The sequence below is a fragment of the Corvus cornix genome, chromosome 2 (assembly GCF_000738735.6).
Source record: "Corvus cornix cornix isolate S_Up_H32 chromosome 2, ASM73873v5, whole genome shotgun sequence".
NCBI classification, from domain to species: Eukaryota; Metazoa; Chordata; class Aves; order Passeriformes; family Corvidae; genus Corvus; species Corvus cornix.
In genome coordinates, this window is record NC_046333.1 from 106830792 (window position 1) to 106853048 (window position 22257).

The window sequence follows — 22257 nt, forward strand, 5'->3', positions numbered from 1 at the left end:
CCGCACAGGTCAGGCGGCCAGCAGAGGTCTGCCGGCCTGTCTCTGCATCTCTCACATGCAGAGAGCCGCCCGTGGGCCCTGCCATGCGCCAAGCAGAGCCACGACCCCGCCAGCCTCCAGCGCCGCTGATCCTGCTTGTCCGTGGCATGGGGACGGCCACCAGGCGCGGCCATGGCACGGCTTTGCCATGCACTCGTTGCTATGTGCTTGCCAGCACGGCACGGCTTTGCCATGCGCTCGCCGCGATGCGCTCGCCGCCACGGCACAGCTTTGCCATGTGCTTGCCGGCGCGGATGCTTGCCAGCGCCGCGCCCTCGCGGTGCCACATGCTCTCCCCTCACCACAGCTGCCACTGCCACTGCACTCCCTCAGAAGGCAAACGGAGAGGGAACACGCTCCCCCCTGGCTCCAGCCATTCGCCACAACCCAGCTCCAGCTGATGCCACACAGCATGGGGCGGCATGTGCTTTTCTATGGTACCATCTGGCTTCCCTCCAGGGTCAAACAGGACGAGGGGACATCTTCTGGTCCTCTTCCCACTGCCCCGACAGACTTACGGTCGCTTGCTGGCAGCGCAGAAGGGCTCAGCACAGCTGCTGCGGTGGCACAAGCATCTTTCTTTGTCCGGTCTCTGGGTGCTGCCTGCGCTGTGACTGCTTTGCACACTGTCCTCCACGGACACAAAAGCTCCATCAGTGCTGCGTTGCGTAACTCGGTTCCATAATGCGTCTAAAGCATCCTGTGTCCGAGGATCAAAAATATTGGTACTATCTAAAGTTGAATCACAGTCTTTTGCCCAGAACAAGAGTCTGTTCAAATCTGTAGACTCAACTTTCATGCCGCATTTCTTTAAAATCCATTTTGATGTCTCTGGGACATTGTGTTCCTGGAATACTCCATCCCCTACATCCCCCATGGCTCACCTACAATTTGTAGGGATTATTTGCTGGCCAGCGTTCCTGCTTCTTGCAGCAGCACTTCAAGTCCCACAGGGCTTACCAACAGACACACAGGTAGGTGTATAATAAATTCCTCACACGGGGCACCATTTGTCGGCAATTGAATGACGGACACAGACCGGCAGGGAATCTGAATCTTTTATTCAAAGGAGTGAGTTGGTTTTATACACTTTTCTGAGGCACAGTATTTCCTTACATGGCGTGACCTATGCCATGTTGCCACATCAGCAACACACTTCCTCAATGTCCTTCTATGGGATGATCACTCGCTGTTCACTGGTCTGTCAGCTCCCGGCAGGCTCCTCTCTGTAGGGGTCTGCCCTGTGTCACCTCCTCCCCCCAGGGTCTGGTCGAGACAAACCTCTTTGTGCCACCATGTGCCTCTGCTGGCAGGTTTTATAGCTCACAACCTAATTCTCTCTTACAACTCCCCATAGGATATGATGTTCGACACTTACTCTTTCAAGCATTTCACTCCTCTTTCAAGCATGCATTTCCAGAGTGCATTGTTTCCGTTACTGGAAACGAAATGCTGTTTCCACTTTTAAATTCAGTTCTTTATTCATACAAGAAAATGCTCAAGAGTTTTGATTAAGACGTATTTCTGGGATTTTTTGTGAAATTTTTTTTACCATTATATAATTGTATCAAAATGCTTACTTACAGTTTTAACATTCCTTTTGAGAGATGGTTGGATTTTTAATGAAACAAATTTGGCTTAAAACCAACCAAATAAACATTTTTTCAAAAATTAGGGCACTTCCTTTTTTTTCTCAAAACTGAGTGGCTGAAGGAAAACATTGCTTTGAGTTTAGTCTGCCTTTTTTTCAGGGTAAGTTTTAGGTCAGGATCAAGATTTAAAGAAGTGAAATGCCAGCTTAGAATATGTGATTAAAATTGGCTTTAGTGGTTGCTTTTCTAGGTCTTATTTCAGCAAGGTTACTCTTTTACCTTCAGCTAGGATTTATTTGCTAAACCAAGGATTATTTTTCTTCTGTAGTTGTCTCATCAGATCTGGAGAGTGACCACTCATCAACTTGGTCAGTATTTAATCTTAGTCGAAGTTTGGATGTTCAAGTACCATTTTGCATCCTTGATCCAGGTCAAGATCAAATCATAGGCACTCATGCAAAGTCAGAAGCAGGAGATGATAGGCTTGGTGACTATGTTTTGGTGATGTGCTGTCATTAATTAACACTAATTTAATTGTTATCAGATCTGTCCCTTTTGCCTTTCTGAATGTGCCAGTATAAACCTGAGCAGTATTTCAAACCGTGAGATGTAAGGAGAGCATCACGTGAATTGAAACTTTTCATATGTAACAGTACTGTGAAGTTGCCATACTTTTTTTTTCCCTTCCATTTTTTTGATCTGCATGGAAATACGCTAGGAGTGGTGCTGAGTGGCAGTTCTTTAAGCATTAGCAGACTTGCAGAGTTCCTGATATAATACACATTTTTGAAGAGTAGGTATAAGGTCGTTGTAATCATTCCACAATGTGACTACAAGCAGTGGAAAAGGCAGGACACTGTCTGTATGCTTCCTTAATTTCTTCTTGAGCTTTCTAAACCACTTGTCTTGGTTAAATCTGTATCAGTCAACACAGAGTGTTATCTGCACTTGCTAACGTGCATGTCAAGATGGGACTCCCAAAGATCTTAAGACACAGGGGAAGAAAGACTGCTAATGTTGCCTGCCAGTGCAAACCTGGTTTGAACAGGTAAATGCCCCTTGAGAGATTCAGCTGACCAAAAGCAAGAAAATGAAGCACTTTTTTTTTTTTTAAGGAGTTTGAGAACTATTATGCTTTCCTAGAGGATACCAGTCTTTGCACTGAGTGGCCATACCAGATGACATGTAATGTCTGTATGGCCAATAGCTCTATTCTGAAACCTGACTGTGAAGTAGCAGAAGTTACTCAGGCAAAGAGTATCAGAAACTCAGAAAGAGCAGATCTTGCCATTGTCCTCAGAGTATTCACCTATTTCTGACAATGGCTAAAATCAGTAATTTGAGGGCATTACTCCACCTACGCAGTCATTGAGCACAGTTTTGGGTTCTGCCATGGTTCATGCCATTTGCATCTGTCAACAGAATGGCTGCCACTTACTGTGCTCGGTATTGTTGCCAAGTAAGTAGTTTTTCCTGTGGAGATAATGTCTGGTTGTTGAGGTACCTAATTCAGTATCTCAGGAGGTGAAGCTGATGCTTGTCAGGCTGTGTTAAATAGCAGGGTAAATTTCAACACTGATGGAAGAGTTGGGTTATTTTTCCTCCTGGTTCTCTCTGCACTGACCTAAGTTAGCAACATTCAGCAAAGTAAAGTTTCTGAAATAGGTTGCAAGGTACAATACCTGCTGCAGTGATGCCTTGGTGTGTGTAGAACAGGGGCTTGCCCTGGAGAGCAGTTGTACATACTGCATTAAATGAACGCACAACAAAAAAGTTTCATTTTGTTTTCTTCTGAGATGTGAGGTATTATCATGAGACTTCATGACTTACTCCATGAAGTCCCTGAATTCCTCCCATTTCTCCATGAGAAGGTTTTACTTTCTACTGTGAATACAGTATGCAGATATTCAGAAGCTGATGTCTGAAATAGATGTGTGAGGATGGAGGCTGCATGTATCCATGGGATTGTCATGTGCAGTGCTGGTTAGGAACAAATATTTCCAGGGATCTGCTTCACTGCACTGTTCACCATTTGCATCTGCCTCTTGGTGGTCCCAGTTGGTGTGACAGCTATTGAATTGTTCCTAGCTGACAACTGAATGGGTCAGGCATACCAAAAGATGCTGTTCCCAGTTCATGGTTGAGAGCTTGTAAGCACTTGTAGTTTGGAGTCTTATAAACTTTGCAAAGTATTAGCTTCAGGGTTATGACATTTGTGAGGTATGAGCAAAGATAAACTGTTTAGGTGTATTTGATGTGGGGGCTCTGGCAGCAGTTACTTGACAAAATGCTGACTGCAACTCCTTGTCTCCCCCATCAAAGTGAGCATCTCCTGCCAGCAGATGATTCTCAGTTGAGGCTGTTGAATGGGAAATTCCAGTGCAGCTTCATTTGAATATTAAGTGTACCTCAATATTGGTTCACTTTTATTGACGGCTCCCATCCATGTCGTGGTTGTTTACATTTAAAATGACCTTTAAAATCAATCCATGTTTAGCTTTTTGTGTAAAGGTAATTTTTATTGATGTTCTGGTTTTTATGACATGGACTATCCCAAGAGGCTTACAGTAAGACTTCCTGTCTTGTAAGATCCATTTTTTCTCTAGTGTTTGGGAGCTCTCTGTGTGATACACAATGAGCACCTAAAGAAGCCAGATTAAACTCTTAATGTCTTAATGTTCTTGAACACGTTTCCAGGTGAAGTAGCCAGCTGAGAATGTGGCCTCTTATCTTCGTGGGAAAGAAACTGCTGAGAATAACCTTCTCCTTGTACACTAAAGAAAAAGTGTTTATTTGCATTATTTTTATTATTGCCATGCTTTTATAGAGTTCAAATAAAGCTCCTGACAAGATCTGTGTATATTCTGTTACCAGCTCTTCCATGTTGCCTATATCCTTATCAAGTTTGCAAATTCTCCTCGTCCAGATCTCTGGGTCTTGGAAAGATCAGTGGACTTTGGAACAACTTACACTCCCTGGCAATATTTTGCTTGTAAGTATCAATCCTTGTGTCATTGCTCTTTTGTGGACAGGTTTCTTTAATCATTTCCTCAGTAGCAGCAAAATCAAACCATGGTGTTTGCTGAAGATTTCACCTGCAGAGAAGACAGTGAGCGTTAAATACATTTCTCCTTTCTTATTTAGCAACAATAAATTAGTGGTAAGAGTGTATGAGTATGATACCTTGAAAACATAATTCAGCATGTGAATATTTTTCTCTCTCTTGGGAATTTTTGAGTTGTTTTGTCTGACTTGTTTTTTGGGTATGTCAGAACTTCAGTGTCCTTCATCCCATAGGACCCTGGAGTTTCTTGCAAAAATCAGTGAAATACAAATGCAAAATCCTGGAGTACCTATATAGCTTTTCTTTGTGATAATATGAGAAATATTGTGCCATGTCTTGTCAGGAACTGATTAGGAAGGGAGATTATTGTTTTGAGGTATGTTGGTTTTTCTGTGCTGAGTGACACAATCACAGTTACTACTCTATTATGGGGACAATTTACCTGAAAGCACAGGGGATACTTCTCTGTTAATTTAAATTAGAACAATAGGTCTTACTTTCACACATAAAATGAATTTTATTCTTGCTTGGCTAGACTCAAAAGCAGATTGCTTGGAGCGCTTTGGAAAGGAAGCAAATCTTGCTGTGAGGAGGGACAGCGATGTCCTGTGCACCACAGAGTACTCTCGCATTCTGCCTCTTGAAAATGGAGAGGTAAGTGCTTTTAGGAAAGCAATGTGTGATGCTGGAGGCAAACAAACAGCATTGGTTTCAGAAGTTTGTTGGAAGTAATTTTTTATCTATGACTGCTTAAGTCTCTATCAGTAAGTCCATAATCTAAACCTAAGCGATATTTTGGGAGGGTGACCTGACTCCTCCTAATTTTCATCATTCCCTATGGGGGTAGGGGCTACTCACAGCAGCCTGTGTTTATAGTTATCATAATTTTTGTACCTCACTGTAGCCATGTGCATTCGAAGGTGTTGACTGCATTTTCTGAATACTTCCAATTTGCATGGCAAAACTTGGTGCATCAGAATTGCTCATGTGAGTAAAGGCTGTAGAAACAGATATTTACCATTCAAGAATAAGTAGCTGTTAAAAAAAAAAAAAAAAAAAATCTCTCTCTATATAAGAAAGCTACATGTTTATAATATAATACAAGTATTTGGAAAACATTGCTTTGATTTTAGCCATTGTTCCTTTCTAGGCAGAGCTGTGGCCTGTTAACAAGTTAACATTACTTGAATGAATGTTAAACTCCTGGATGTGCTGATGGCTCCTCCTGGCATTCTGCTTTTATGCCTGATGTGGTTAGAATTCAGATCTGAACTCCTCAAGAGTTATTCAGAGTTTTGAGCAGATGGATCTGTGGTTTCATATTAAAATAGAACTTATTTGTTAATGTGTCTGTAAAATTTTCCTAATCAGATATTGTAAAGAATAATTTCCACAGAAGAACACTGCTGGTGCCATTCCCTGTTACATGCTTTATGACTTTTCCTGAAGGAATTGTGCTGCAGTTGAAACAGTCATCATAGCCTTGTTACGTGCTTCAGAGTATAGGAGCCATTTGAAAGTAGAAATCTGTTATCTGAATGGTTATAAACAAAGTCTTTTACTGAGCCCTGTACATACAAACTAGGTTGTTTATTCAGTAGAGATTCATGATTGCTAAGCTGCTGGCAGCTGTTTCTTTAAAAAATAAAAAAGTATTGGATCCCTTGTTTTGGAAGTCAGACAAACCTGCTTTCATGTGAGGGGATTTTCTAAAGCAACACTGTGTACTTTCTTCCAGAAGACCATTAAAATGCTCGCAGGCACTGGACCTGGTAACAATAATATTTTCCAGGAATGTTTATGCCTTGACCCAAAAATAAATGTGCCTTGGGAAAGAGCCAAAATCTGATGTTTTTAATCAGGCTAAACTTCCATTGACACTGTCAACTGTTCAAATAACTACTTGTAACTATTCCTATTGTTTTTTCCTATTAAAATGTAGTTTTTGCATGCTATACCTACTGTTTTGAAAACAGATAGAGGCTTTTTTTTCCAATGTGCTATATGGATAATGAGAATACAGGAGGCTCCAAGACTAACAACACTATTTTTCCCAATATCCTGACTTTAGTATGAAATGCCTAGTTGTTACTGCAAATATGTTCAGAAACAATAGTAAGTTTTTGGATTCTTTTATTAATTCTGCTCTATGCTGCTATTGGCACTTGCAGTTGATATATTTTAACAAGAGCGTGCTTACTTCTTTGTTAGATTGTCGTATCTTTGGTAAATGGCCGTCCAGGAGCAAGAAACTTCACTTATTCCCCTGGTCTTCAGCAATTCACAAAAGCAACAAACATCCGTCTCCGTTTTCTCAGAACTAATACTCTTCTTGGACACTTGATATCCAAAGCTCAACGGGATCCCACTGTAACTCGTAGAGTAAGTACTCTTGTCACTGAGATGTATGTACTCAACAATCATACCCAGCATGTTAGGCACCAAAAAATGGTCTGAATGTTTTAAGCTTGCAATATCCTGACAATGAAATTTGCAGTGACCCTATTTTTCTCCAGGTTTGTTTGAGACATGAAGGTAACTGGGCCATTATGGATTTATGGAGGGGCAGTAATGATTAATGATTTTGTAACAGACCATTTTCATGCCCTGCTTTCTAATATGGAAGGAAGTGGAGTGCATCATGGGAGCTATAAAGAGCCAAAGCAAAATTATTCTGAACTGTCTTTTTGCAGAACTGAGGAACTAAATCTCTTCATCTTTTTTTGGCACTACTTTCTGATATTTATTCACAAACGTTTTCAGAAAATAATGCCTGAGTTTCCAAAGGAGCAGAAATCAAAGGCTGTGCTTGAAAGTTCTTTCCACAAATCATTTGAGATGCCTAGGTGTTTTAAGTGCATTTTGGGCTATCCAAGAGCTTGAAGGCCGAAGTTCCACTCCCATTCAGTGGGTAAATACAAGGAAATACAGGGAACACCACACAGAAATTCATATACTTACAGAGATTTCAGACTTCATATTGTACTGCTATTTTTAACCTTTTCATTTAAAATGAAGATTTGGTAACAATTGGAGGAAACCCTGGGGTGAGGCACCACACAAATGTGTGTGAGGGTTTCTGCACTGAAAAACATAAAGCTATTCCAGTTATTTGACAGCACTCCCATCAAGTGCCCTTATTGCCTTAAGTAAATTTTAAGATGTTGCTCACAGGCAGAGGTAAATGCAGTATGCAGTTCACTTGGCAAGCAGCACAGCTTTAGTGTAAGGAACTTCTGGTGTTATCCTGGCCATGGGGTGTAGGTTAGATGAATGAAATCTCAAGTGTTCTATTAAATTGCTAAAGGAGAGTGCAGATTTTTATTGTAGAGACCTTCCAAGTCTAGCAAACCTGATGTTCATATTTCTGATGTAATGCAAGCGAGGAAAGACCTATACATACTTCTTGTGCTTGTTCCACAGTATTACTACAGTATAAAGGACATCAGTGTTGGTGGTCGATGTGTTTGTCATGGCCATGCTGAAGTATGTAATCCAAAGAGTGCTGAAAACCAATACCAGTAAGTAAATGGAGCCTGACATTTATCTGAGAAAAACAATACATGAATGCTTTCAAATGACCTTTTTATATTATCAAAATATGTAGTGGTGCAAGGATTTTTTTCTTTATATTTAAAAAAAAATAGAACCTGCTAATGGTTGGCAAGAAAACTTGTCAAGAGCGATTGTATGTGAAATATAATAATAGAAAGTCTTAGATTTTTCATTTTAATTGACATAAAAGTTTGGCAGCTTGAGTAATTTCTTAGAAACCCATAGTTCTTTTTGGAAAACATGACTTGATATCACCTTCTTACATTAGGAATTAGAAGTCCAACTCAGGAACAAGGTCAGTGAACTTCATGGAGATATTGAGCACTTTAACTGAGCTCATGCAAGATCTAATAGCTTTAGATCATTACTGTAAAAACATAAAAACAAACTGAATTAACTATTCCCTTTCCCTGTCAAGTTCGTGACCTCCACGTTGATTTCACAGGGAATTAGGTCAGTCTTCTTGGCTCACCAGCTATCAGGCTGTCTCAAACATATTTTAAAAACCTGCTTTAAATCATCTGTTGCTCTTATCCATAATGGCATTAAAACAAACTTCTATCAGGACAGTGCAATATTTCCAGTTGTGTTTGAATGAAGAGTAAGTGGGGGAGATAGGTGCCTCCATTCCAGATGTCTGTGCTAGGGAAAAGTAAGCAAAGAAGGTGAGAAATGTGTGAAAATAGGATGGTTATACTCAAAAGTCTTACTGCCCCAGTGTTATTAGACTACACACATAAGAGAAGAATGTTGTAAAATGCCTCCTGAGTCTCAAGGTCTTTGTTCCTCCCAGGATTCAGTTACTATGCAGGATGGTAAGACCTAGCCCACAATTAGAGCCTGCCCTTTAAGTAGGCTATTTAGCTAAATAAATCAAAAGCAGCCCTAAATTTCATTGGTAAATAGTGTGCACAGTCTTAAAAATAACAAGATCAAGTTATGATCTTGGTTTATTAAAAACACTGATAAAATTATTGTAAACAAAGCATAATGGAAAAATTATGAAGGCATGCGTTTAAAGGTGATAAATATTTTAATTACTGTAGGCCAACAAGCTTGAGCCTTGGAACGAAGCTGAAACAAGATACATCCTAAACTATTGTATACCAACTTGATTTAATAATCTAAAATAGTTTCATAATCCAGTCTGTTGAATCCAATTATAAACATTTTCTATAAGTAATGTGTTGTAATAAACCCATAATCACATGATTAAAGTAGTCAATCTTGAAGAATTTCAGGAAAATTCCAAAACATTCTAGTATTACTGATTGACTTCTTTACATGTGAGGTTTATGTCCTGTCCTTTTCATACAATGTGTAAGTCTTGTACTGCAGTAAAATGAAGAAAAAACCAATTATTTTTTATTTAAAAACTTTAAAAAAAAAAAATTAAGCCCAGCTTTATTAAGAGGCTTTCACTTCTGTAGGTTTCAGTGTGAATGTCAGCATAACACTTGTGGGGAAACCTGTGATCACTGCTGCCCTGGATATAATCAGAAACAGTGGCAACCTGCAACAGCTGGGAGCACAAACATATGTGAACGTGAGTAGCCAAAAAGATGGTGGGTTAAAAGAGATACTGACAAGAGGGTGGGAATTAGCTGTATGTAGCACACATGTTCATGGAACATAACCAGCATGCTTTAACACCCTTTTTTTCTGTATAGAGAAAATTCTTTCCATACAGAAAACGGAAAAATGAAGTGAATATTATTTATGTTCTTCTTTCTTATTAAACAGTGAAAATACTAATTTGTGTGAGAATATGACATGAGAAAAGTGGAAGACTTTTTGTAGAACATTGAGTCAACATCCCTCCCCAGTCATAGCTGTCTGCTGACAGGCTATGGCTTTCCAAGCAGAGCAGAGACTATAGGCACCTTTACAACTCCAGCATATTCCTTTCCATTACCCTGCCTCTTGGTGTTCAGGTTGCAGAGATGTTGCTTGAGGCTGCCACTGCTTACAGGTGCTTGAGCTGACCCTCCCTTCTCAGGCTGAGTTGCCCCTCACTGACCATATGTCAGTGGCACAAAGGTGTTCCTGGTGGGGAATCCTGGTGATTCCACACTTGTACCTCTTCCCATCCTTGTATTTGGGAGTTTGGGGTATGATATCCCTACAGACTGACTAGTCAAGCTGGAGAAGCCCATTCATTTGCCTTTCTCCCAGTTCCCCTGTGTTTCATTATTTTGTTAAAGAAAGTGACAGCATGGACCCTCTTTTGGTGATGGGTGTGTACTGTCACACATGGGTGTTTTGCATCCCCCAGACAGAAACCAGGTAGGGTGGTTGCCATCTCTGTGCACAGCCATTTCCTTTGTGTCTGGCCCAATTTATTTTTCTCGTCTGCCTTTCCTAAGAGTAGCATAGCCAGTGGGTACAAACTGGTAACAGGAGAACCTTACCTGAAAGCCAAAGAGATGGACCTATATAATTAGTCTGAGGAATAAAGAGATGGCTTGTTTAATTAAAACTGCAGTACTATGACTTGGGATGGGGGAGGGAGGTTGTGTGTGATTAAAATGTTTGATAGGAGGCAGGCATGTTGGGACACAATTTTTTGAACAATATTTGAAACCCCATTTAAGTACCCCTCTTTGAAAGGAAAACATTTTCTGCCAGAAAAGAGGTAGACAAAGAGCATAAATAATGTCATGTTTTTTGAAGAATGAGTTTATAGAGGATCATCTATAAGATTCTGAGCCAAAACCACTTCGTTTCTAACTAACGCTGAAAAAATTTCCTTTTTAGTATGGATTGCTCCTAGCAGTTTGAGGTGATTTGTTGAGAGCGTTTGCCAGGTGCAGGCTTCTTTTGCTGGCAGTCAGGAGTGAGGGAATTAAAGCAATCTTGTTCATCTTTCCAGAAGCCTGAGGTTCCTTGAGAGAAACTGCTTGAAAGAGGTTGGTGGGGGCTTATAGGGATCAGCCCAACATTTGGCTGTGAGCTTCCCAGTACGTATGGATCAGCAAATGGCCCAAAGTGGTGAAAAGGTGTTTGATGAGGTAGAAGGGGGTTCTATTCCCCTATCAGTGAAAATGCTATTACTATAATCAGAGGAAGCAATTTTCCATTGCTGTTAGAACACATAGCTGAGCTGTACCTCACAGATGGTTTGGCCCTAGAGGCAAGGGAGGTTTTATTTACATTGTTAATTACATGTATATATATCTATATGTTTTTTATATATATAATATTATCTTTTTTTCCTTTTCTGACTTAATATCTTAAGCCGGCATCTCATTGTGTAATTTTTTGTTTTCTTGAAGAATTATATGAGTAAGAAAACCCAAAGATCTTCATAGGCTATTGCAACCTGGCCAGGGAACCCAGTCTTGAACCCTATCCAGTTCTTGTCAGCAGACCATAAGAGAACCTGATATCAGGGCACCTCCTCAGCTGTGTGGTTGGTAATTTTTGGGAAAAGGTTTCCTTATCCACAGCTCTTCAGAGAAAAAGACATAGAGAAGATACAGAGAATGATCTAGTTTCTCTTCTCGTCTGTATGATTATGTAGCAAGAATGGAGAATCAGTTGTCCCTGAGTTGTGCTCCCAGTTGTACCAGGAACTGGGAATAGACTTTGGAAGAATCACCTCCCATTTGCTTCTCTCATCCTGAAGAAGGGCCAGAGCCCTTAGCTTCTGTGACCCATTACCTTTCAGGGTATTGTGTCCCCTAGTCCAGATGAAGGGAGGATTTCCCTAAACATGAAGTAATAGCTTTATCAAGTCATAACTTCAGGAATTTCCTGGGAAGGTTGCCCTGGGGTGCTGAAGCAGCTGTAATTAAAAGATCAACTAGCACTGAGATGCTTGGGGAAGCCTGGTTTTGCTTTCTTCATTCTTTCAAAAAACATCCCATTTTCCTCTCCAGCAAAGAAGGAAGATCAGATCAGGAAGAAAAGAGGACATGGAATGAATTTATGGCCCTTTGATTTATTCTATTTTGTTTGCTGTTATGGTTGGTTACTACTCAGGATTATATTATAGCCAAGTTTGCTGGTATATCTGTATCTACAGCTGAATATGAGAGCTCTTTGGTGTAGGTCTTTTTATTTAAATGTATATATCTTTTCTATAATTGTTAATTTTAAATAAAGGTTTAGTGCACATTGCATCAGTCCAGATGTATTTTTGAGGCATGAAAAAATAAGATAAACATTTGAGCATGTTTTGATAATTTAAAAAAAACTGCTGTGGCCATTCTTCTGGAGCTTCCTAGTCCTGCGTTTATGCATAACTAGTTTAGTTTTGAGATGGTACAACTGTTGCCTTCTCTGATAAGACTATCTGCATGTTTTCTTCATGTCTACATTACTGTACTATGTTTCTGGTATGAAAATCCAGTTGTTTATGGGTAAATATGTGCATTTGAGTATACTCCAGTATGCCTGAGTGTATGCACACATAAAAAAATCTAATCTTCTTTTCTACCTCTGCTAGAGGTAAATGCTGGAGATTGCTAAATTCCATCATTATAAAAAAAGCTGACTTGGAATATTACTTTTTCAGCCTGCAATTGCCATGGACATGCCACTGATTGTTACTATGATGCTGACGTTGATCAGCGTCGAGAAAGCTTAAACATCCATGGGCATTATGAAGGTGGAGGAGTCTGCATTAACTGCCAGGTAAAAAGGTCATTTTGATCAGTTTAAATAAATGTGTACACCAGTAGTTTTGGGTCTGACCAGTCCAGATAGGCCCATTTCTCTGATGGTGTTATTACTTGTACTCAAAGTGTGGAAAAAGGTGCGTGAAAATAATTTACCTTGTTCAGCATTGCTTGTTAATGTGTAAAAGACACATAAAAATTGTATTGATGCTCAGTCCTGTGTGATCGAAATAGAACCACACAATGTAACAATTTAATCAACTGTAAAAATTCCCTTTCCTCTTGTTACAAACTCTGCCATTTCCCTGCTTAACAGAAGGAAGTAAAATTAACCAAATAAAATGCCAGCTCAGGCTCAGCTGGTTCCTTACTGCAGCAAAAGGCAGAGGGCTCTCTGTCATCAGTGGAAATAAAGGAGGATGTAGACTATACCAAGATGGAAAGTTATAAGTATTGGGAAAGCACAGAATCATAGAAGGGGCCTCTGAAATTCTTTGGACTAGTGCTCCACTCAAACCAAGGCTAGATGCAAAATTATATCCAGCTGCACTGAGAAACAGTTGAATTCTGAAAATTTCTGAGGATGCACTTTACACGCACTCTGGGTAATCTTTTACAGCACTTAATCACACTCTTGTTCAGTAGGAATTTCTCCAATTGCAGGTTGTGATAGTTGGCTTTTGGGCTTTTGCTGTGCTTATGTGAGAAGAGTTGGTTCTGTCTTTTGTGTAGAGGAAGGATGTCTTAGGTAGAGGAAAACGACCATTAGGCACCTCCCCCCTCCAAGCCAACCAAAGTCATTCCCTCATGTTCCCCTGAAAACTGAGGGAATGAGCTCCAGCCCCATAATTATCTTAGAGGCTCCATTGGATTCAATCAGAAGTTTTAAATTTGGAATCAGAGACTTTACACTGTGTCTGTCATAAAAGGATAGCACGCTCTTGGAAAGAACGAGAATTTCTTTCATTCTGATTTTGTTCTACTCTAGCAATGACTATGAGGAAAGATCAAACAAGACTCCGATAAAGATCTGATTTTGGACTTCTCTCTGCTTTGAGCGGGACTGAACTACTTGACCTCCTGAGGTCCCTTACAACCTAAGTTATTCTTTGGTTCAGTGATCTCATGGTTAAATAAATCCAGACTTACTTGGAAGTCTGTCTTCCTTTTGTTGTCAAGTCATCTGATGTATAAGCAGCTGACCAGAATTCTGCATTACAACAAAATTATCATCAGTTCTATGTTCCTGTGAAACCTGTGTGTCATGATTTATGTAATACCATGCTGTGCATTTGAAAATATAGCTGTATTTAAGCAACAGAAAAGGGAAATATCCAGTGAACAGTATGTTTTCCATATTCTTCTTAATATAATCAGATGTTGTCCAAAAGGCAGGCAGAAGAGAGTAGAGTTATTTTTACTAATGTGAGTAGAAGAAATGTTCTTTGTGTTCCAGTTGACGTTTCTGCGCACAACTTTGCTCATGCAGTCTGGCAAGATTTCCCATGTTGGTCCTTTCTGTCAGGTCTTTGTTCATGAAAGAACATTTCTTTTAATACTGCTTCCAAGATAGAAAATAGCAAAATTAGTCTAAATCTACAAGTCCTGGTTATATGACTGATACGAATTGTTTATAATTAATTTTGTGGAAGTTAAGGTGGATTAAATGAGTTTACCATAGATCCAATTATAGCTTTCTTTTTTTTTTTTTTTTTTTTTTCATCGACAAAGCGCATTAATTTTAGTTTAATTTTACTGTTTGTGTCAGGGGAAAGAAACATTTTAGGAATGGATGCCTGAACAAAGAAGTGATGTAATTGATAGATAGAAGATAGAATCAGTTTCTTTAGAGTATGATGACAAAGGAGCTCTGGAAATCTGGAATAGTCCTACTCAAAGTAGGTGTAATTAGATCAGGTTGCTCAGGAACTCATTCCTCCAAGCTTGGAACACCTCCAAAGATTGGAATGCCACAACCACTCATGGCAACCTGTTTCAGTGTTTGACTGCCTGCATGATAAATTTTGTCCCTAATATCGAACTGAAATTTTCCATGTTCCAGTCTGTGCCAATTGCCTCTCATCCTTTTGCTGAGCACCTCTCCTAAGAGTCTGGGTCCATCCCCTTTGTATTCTCTGATCAGGCAGTTGTAGGGAGCAATAAATTCACCCTTCTCTTCTCAACGCTGAAGAAACCCAACCATCTCAGCCTCTTCTTTGATGGCATGTGCTTCAGTCCCTCACCATCTGAGTGGGTCTGTCCAGAGCACCTGTCATCGTATCACACAGCTCCATGAAGTTGATTGGGCATACTTTGCCCTAGGCACACTATGCTGGATGTGTCCCATCACCTTCCTGTCCTTTGTATGTTCTAAGATAATTTGTTCACTGGATCTCCTTCCCTGGTGAGCAGTGGGCCCCTACCCCCTTAGCTTTTCTTTTGCTGCTGCTCTACTCTTGGAATCCTTCTTTTTGTGTTTCACCTTCCTTCCTCATTTTATCTCTGCTAAGCTTTGGCTTTCCTAACTCCACTACTGCATGTTTGGGCAATGTCTTTCTCTTGCCACCAAGTAGCCTGTCCCTGCTTCCACCTTCCATGTACTTTCTCTTTGAGTTTGAGATCAGTCAGGAACTCTGTGTTTATCTGTGCTGGCCTTCTGCCATGCTTGCACATTGGAAAGAACTTCCTTGTTCTAAGGAGGCTGTCTATGAGCTCTTGGTCCCTGTTCCCACCCAGGACACTTCACACAGGATCTTGTCAAGCAGCTATCTGAGCAAGGACAAATCTGATTTTCAGAAGCCCAGAACTGTAATTCTGCTATTTGTCTTGTTTGCTTGTCTTTCATACATTGAAAATAACTTCTGGATTAACTGCACCCTGCTGCATTGTCTCTCTGGCATCCTCCTGAAGCTCTGTCTGGGCTGGGGCCACTGATGTGCCACTAGAGTGAGCACCAGTAGCCACTGAAGAATGTGCAGAGTCCTGAGTGCCCTGCTCATGAACTGCCCACCAGTCCATCCAGGAAAGGCTGTGTCCCTGCACAGCCCTGAATTGCAACACTCCCTAAGGAGGAACTAAACAGGGAGCGGGAGAAATGCTTTGGTTGCTCCAGGGCAGAGCTTCCTGCTCTGGTTCCCCAGCTCTCATGTCTATGAGCTCATCAGGATGCCTCATGACCATGATTTACTCAACTAGTACTTGCCATCACTGCTGTAATTCAAATTGCTTAGGATCTTCTTGTGTGTGTGTGTGCCTAAACCACTTATTTATAGAGACATATACTTTTCTAATGGAAAATCTGGTTTGAACTGCACTGTTCAGCTTTTGGTTTATTTTGGTCTTGCTGATCTTAGACACAAGGTATTTGAAAATTAATATACAGTATAAGGAAAAATTCATTATGCAGTTGCTTGAACAATATATACATCATAGTAAGAAAGTAGCCTAAAAAGAGATATTATATGATATAAAGCAATATTTTTTCAATTTTTTTTTAATGGGAGGAGGGGTTTATAGTGCTTTAAAGATAAAATTCAGCTGCTTTATGTGAGAATACCACAATTCAGAAGCCTGTAGAGAACAGGTGGTTAAAGAACACCACATAATGATTGATGTCTATTGCAGTCCTATTCCATTCTTTTTTCCCCTTCTTAGTTGTACATAGAAACAGTGTAAAGGATGTTATTGTTTCTTAATTCTTCCAAGTTCCTCTCTTTATCTCATATTATCCTTTTGTTTTATTTTGCACAGCATAACACAGCTGGGATCAACTGTGAGAAGTGTGCAAAAGGCTACTATCGTCCTTACGGTGTTCCAGTGAGAGCTCCCAGTGGTTGTATACGTGAGTCCTTCTCTATGGAGTATCTTCTCGTGGTGGCTTGAGGGATTTGGGCTATAATCAAGGCATAGGGTGCATCTTTTGGGGAGGCAAAAATGAAAAAGTGGTCAAAAGATGTTGGAGAATAGCTACAAATGAATTTCTGTGTTGCTTTAAAGCTTTTAAATTGTATTCTTCTCAACTTATGTGTCATATGAGCATAAATCTTCAGAACAGCAGAAGGATAATAAGAGGAAGTAGGCCGTAAAAGGGTACTGGGGAGATAGGATGATGGAAACCTGGGGTGCTGCAATACACCCCACAGTGAGGAGGATCTCAGGATCTCTACGAAGCCATTCTCATCTCCTGCTCTCGTGATCTTGTTTCTCGTAGCTCTCTGATGTACATGTGAGGTATCCTGTGACTCTTGGGTTACTTGAAAATTTTATTCTATAGCTCAAAAGGTCACAAGGGTAACTACTCTGATCTTATGCAGTGCTGAGCCCACTGATTAATAAGTGATGCAATGGGGTAATTACTGATAGAACATCTGAAAAAGAACTGAGTATAGGTAAGAGCTAGGTGTTGGATTATGAACAGGCTGAAGGAGCCATGTGACAGGTAGAAGGAAACTACAGTTATGTTGTGTTTGGGGATTGAAAGGAGTGGGAAGTCAGCAGAGCTGTGGTCATAGTGTTGCATGTAGTGTGTAAGTGAAAGGGAATAGTGTGGTGCTTAGCCTAGATCATGGAGACAGAGGAGTTGTTGCCACAGGAAAATTGCTGCAGTCCTGTGGAGGAACAACGTGCAGCTTTTGGAATTAAAAAACCCTGAACACTCTAAGAAAATAACATGGGTTTTCCTTTTAAGGGATGTATTGGTGATATGTAAGTACTTGGGAAATGTTAACTCTTTAAATAATGAGTCATTCACATCTGCAAGTTTATTGTTATAATGCCATTGTGCGCTGCTGTAAAAGGCAAATTAATTATTTTCCAAAGAGTGCCTAATTGCTGGTGCTTTTACTTAGCCTGCAGTTGTAACTTGGAGCATGCAGATGGCTGTGAGGAAGGGTCTGGCCGCTGCTTCTGTAAGCAGAATTTCCAGGGAGACCACTGTGAACGCTGTGCTGACGGATTCTATGGTTATCCATTTTGTGTCTGTAAGTATACAAGTAAAATTGCCCCTTTGTCCGTATTTTAAATGTGCATTAAAGAATTAATGGTTTTCACATTTCACGTTTCGTCTCTTGACTTGGTTGAAAAACATCTGGAATCTCAGCTTCACATGTTTATGTGTTCTGATAAATCAGTTGTTATACTACTGAAGAGAGTTGGGTTTATTTAACAAAATGATAGCGACTTGAAAGACAAAGAGATTGTGCTGCATTCTCACAATTCTGCATTCATTGGAGACATCAAGTTTACAGCCTATTCTCAGTAAGTTGTGAACTCTAGTCCTAAAGCCCTGAACAAATTGTTTAAACATGTGTCAGGATTTGTGGGGATAAAGACCACCTGGAAGGGAAGTAGTTCTATGTCTGTAATGAGGGGGAGCAAATGGGTGTGTGTTCTCCTTGACACCTCCTAGGATTTGGAACTTGCCTCTCTGTTAAACAGTGCTTTTCCCATAAAAAATTATATATAAAATAACTGAGCAGGAAATGTAGCATCAGGATTGTATTTGCTGCATAAAAGCTTCTGACTTCATGAAAAGATTGCAAAAATGCATCAGTGGGATGTTTTGTGCCCTCAGGAGAAAGAAGTGTGTTTCTGACAGCTGATAAAAAACAAGGGTTGATCTGGGACCAGATCTGAGGTCTGACTAGAAGAGAGGTACCACAATAAAAACACAAGAAAACAATACAAAACAAAGGAAAAAAAACCCTGTGAAAATTGAATGTTGTCTGAATTCAATGTCTGTGATAGAATAAATCCTGTCTGTACAGTACATTCTAGATTATCACATCTCCTATATCCTCATGATTGAAATCCAACATTTTTACCTAAGTTCATCTCAGGTAGACATTGATCTAAGTCCCATGGATGTTTGTAGCTCATTGGTTTTGGATTCTATCTCAATGCAAGAATGTTTAAGAATGGGAAAGACAATCCAGCAATCTGGAGGACTCTCAAGTAAAAGCTCCTAAGATGTACTGTACATGTCATAACTTATGGCAGTTCACGTATCAAGTGGTAATGCCACACAGAAGGAGATGGACCTTCAGCTGGAAGCAGGAAATGTGACGTAAATATGGAGCTCCTTAGATAACTCTCACAATGCTGTCTAGTGTAAGAAAGCTTTCTGCATGAAAGGATAGGGAGCAGGAAAGCAGCCTTGTGGCATTTCTGAATGGTGTCTGGCCTTTCATGATGCTTTTTAGAGAAGGGAGGTTTGTACCTGAATTGGAAATCAAAAGTACACTGCCTCTTTTCTCTTTCCTAAGAAAACTAAAGAAAACTAAGCTGAAGTTGGTTACTAGAGTCATATGCATATCGTGCTCTCTATATTGACAGGAGGTTACTTTATTATTCGTCATGATTTTTAATGAAATGAATGTGTTTGTTTCAAATACCTCGTTGTTTCTTTTGTTTTAAAGATACTCCTGTATATCCTTTTACTTCTTCGATTCCAAGAGATGCTGTGGCTGGTGACATAATAGGCAAGTTCTTGGTGTTTTTTTCCCCATTTCATTGTTTTTCCCCATGTTGCTGTTTTTCACTGTTTTAGTGGCGCCTGGTCTTTTGTAGAATCATTGAGTTGATCTTTATGTAGTAGTTTTGCCTCTGTTGGTATTTATCTTTCAAGAGAACCTCTGTTCTTGCCAGAAGTTCATCATATTGTCATGTTTGTACTAAGCAGTTTAGTGGGCTAGCTCCAGAAAGAGTTATGGATCAAAGGAACTTCGGCCAGCCTCCGGCAAACATCTGCAGGAGGGGCTGACCATCTTGTTTGGTGCACTTAAGAACAGATCCATCAAGACTTTCTGACATGTACAGCTCTCTGACACAACAACCATTGCTTTGCAGTGTAAATCTCTTTCTTCAGGCTAACTGGCCTCTGCCTCTGGACTGTCCTCTCTCACCTGGCAAATTGTACATTGCCCTTGGCACTGAAAGATTTTGATTTCTAAGAAAGGTTCATATTTCTTTTTCAGCTCACTGCAAAGTTGCCTCCACACAATGATTCCCTTGGTGGGCTTACATTTTTTAGTCTGTATTATCATACTGCACAACAGAGACATCATCACAGCTAGCACTTAATCATTTGCATACTTATAATGCACTTCACCTTTTTACAGCATCCAGAATAATTGCCCTGGTAGACCTCGGTGTGCTCTGTTGCATATCCCCTTTTCTCACAAATTTTTAAAAGGAAGAAGAAGGAAAACTCTGAAGGAAAGTGAATAAATATAACAGGAGAAAACATCTTGAGCTATTTACAATGAGCAGCATCAGAATTTGAAGGCATAAGAAAGGCAGCTGCCTCTAAGAGGAAGTTTCTGTAGAAGTAGTAAGTTTGTGCTGTTAGACTAAGCACAATTACAGGTTGTTTTTTAAATGAGATTTGCATGTAAGGCTCATACAAATAGGGTATTTTTGTTCAAGAGTAATATTTACCAACTACTGATCTGTTTTTCTCTGAAAAATGATAATGAATTCTGTGATTTGATGCACTAACTTTGTTTTTTTTTCTTCTCCTTTCCTGTTTTAACTAGAAGGAGGCTGCAAACCAGGGTATTTTGGCCCCCAGTGTCTGCGTAAGTGATGTCGTTTCTTTGACACTTGGAGCCTGTGCTCCAGCATAAATGCCAGCCTTTGGCTTCCAAGGGAAGTAGGAGCTTTAAGATCATAATACTGCAAATGTTTTCTTTACAAATTGCTCTTCAGCGTGCCAGTGCCATGGTGCAGGAGTGCTGGGCAGTGACTGTGATGGAAGCACCGGGCAGTGCAGATGTCAAACTGGATTTGGGGGTTTTTCCTGTGATACCTGTGCAGCTGGGTATTTTCAGTACCCCTTCTGCCAGGGTAAGCCAACCATTCCCTTTTGGCAAGCGTATCCAAAACACCAAGTTTTATCCTGAAGGGTGTTGTTATTTTGCCATGGACATGTATTCATAGCAGGCTGTCCCAAAACTCACACAAGTCAAAGGAGAATAATGTGACAAGGGAAGATTTTGATCTAAAAATGCCCCCCTTTCCTTGGTTGCTGTCTGCTGTTTGATTCAGCTGCCAGACTCTAGTTTGTGGTTGGATTTAGTAACATTAATTAAACTTAGAATAACTGTGGAAGCATTTCTGTTACTTATCCTTGGAATTTTTTTTTTTAATTGTGTTTGATATAAGTTAGCAACCTCACTTTGATGCACCAAGCTACCCTATCCAATCAATACTAGAAAACTGACTGGTTTTGAACATTAATAACTGTCTCTATACTGTCTTTCTAGGCAATTTATTAACCACTCTCACCTGAGATTGTAAATCTAAACCATAAATTGTTTGGGTTCAGTCCCAGAAGTGATGGAACTACTTTCAATAGCTGGCATACCACTTGGGACTGATAAATCAGACTCTCAGTGGGGCCAGGCCAGGTGTAGTGCTTTGACACTGATAACTGAACTTTGAGCCAGCTTCACTGCTCTTTCGTTAATGTTTTCCTTGTTCCTGAATTTTTACAGATGTGAGCAATCAATAAAAGCTGTTATGAACCCATATAAATTTGATGGGAAAATTGTGGTTCTGTTGAGCATCAGGGAGCAGGGAGTTGCTTTTTCTGCTCTTTTTTCCATATATATTTTTATTTCAAGAAAGATAAAAGAAGAGGGCCTGTGCCTGTGCAGAAGCTGCCTCTGAAGTATCTTTTCTCATTGGCAGTGTGTGAATGTAACTTGCTGGGTACCCAGCCCGAAGTCTGCGATTTTCTTGGGAGGTGTCTTTGTCGCGCAGGGGTCGCTGGACTTCAGTGTGACAGCTGCCAGTCTGGCCACCACTCATTCCCTGCCTGTCAAGGTAAGGCTGCTCATTGCATGTACAGCATCAAACAGGCCCCTGAAAAGGCAGACAGGAGTGCTTTCCAGGACAGCAGCCAAAGCAACGTTCACAGCAGCAAATGGGCAACTCCCTCTTCTGCTCTACAGTGAAATCCTCATATATTCTAATTCTCCAATTTCAGGCATGTTTCAATAGTAGGGAAGAATTATATAGTCCTTTTCCTCACAGGCTTTTTTTTTCCCTCATGGTCAGTCTGATGTACCCTCAGTCAGCACAGCTGTCTTACTAATAACCAAAGCATTTGAAAGCTGTTCTCACATGGAGGCCCACAGCAACGGGGCACACTTGACTGCTGAGGAACCAGCAGAGCAGAGCTGTGAAGCACCGGTCTGAATTTGCAGAGGGTCCTTGTTTGCTACCTTGTAAAATGTGTGTTCTGTAAATATGAAAATCTGAAGCCCTCGTTTTGCCCTTCATGGTGGTTTCTCACTCATTTTAAGATCACCTGACAGGCATTGACCCAACCTCTCTCCATGTAGGCATGAAACATGAAAGATCTCTATGGGGTTTCCCACCA

General features: G+C 40.3%; 1 protein-coding gene across 4 annotated transcripts in view; it reads left to right on the top strand.

Moving 5' to 3' along the window:
- LAMA3 (laminin subunit alpha 3) overlaps nucleotides 1-22257 on the top strand; it is a 111338-nt gene that overhangs the window by 16144 nt on the left and 72937 nt on the right. For 2 of the 4 annotated variants that reach the window (XM_039548990.1, XM_039548992.1), the window contains exons 3-14: nucleotides 4506-4623; nucleotides 5231-5349; nucleotides 6907-7077; nucleotides 8119-8216; nucleotides 9681-9796; nucleotides 12770-12888; nucleotides 16623-16713; nucleotides 17720-17851; nucleotides 19289-19351; nucleotides 20408-20449; nucleotides 20580-20717; nucleotides 21564-21698. In XM_039548990.1, coding sequence (XP_039404924.1) covers nucleotides 4506-4623; nucleotides 5231-5349; nucleotides 6907-7077; nucleotides 8119-8216; nucleotides 9681-9796; nucleotides 12770-12888; nucleotides 16623-16713; nucleotides 17720-17851; nucleotides 19289-19351; nucleotides 20408-20449; nucleotides 20580-20717; nucleotides 21564-21698 — 1342 coding nt within the window. The remainder of the gene's footprint in view (nucleotides 1-4505; nucleotides 4624-5230; nucleotides 5350-6906; nucleotides 7078-8118; nucleotides 8217-9680; nucleotides 9797-12769; nucleotides 12889-16622; nucleotides 16714-17719; nucleotides 17852-19288; nucleotides 19352-20407; nucleotides 20450-20579; nucleotides 20718-21563; nucleotides 21699-22257) is intronic. The other 2 variants (XM_039548991.1, XM_039548993.1) reach the window with 2 other exon arrangements.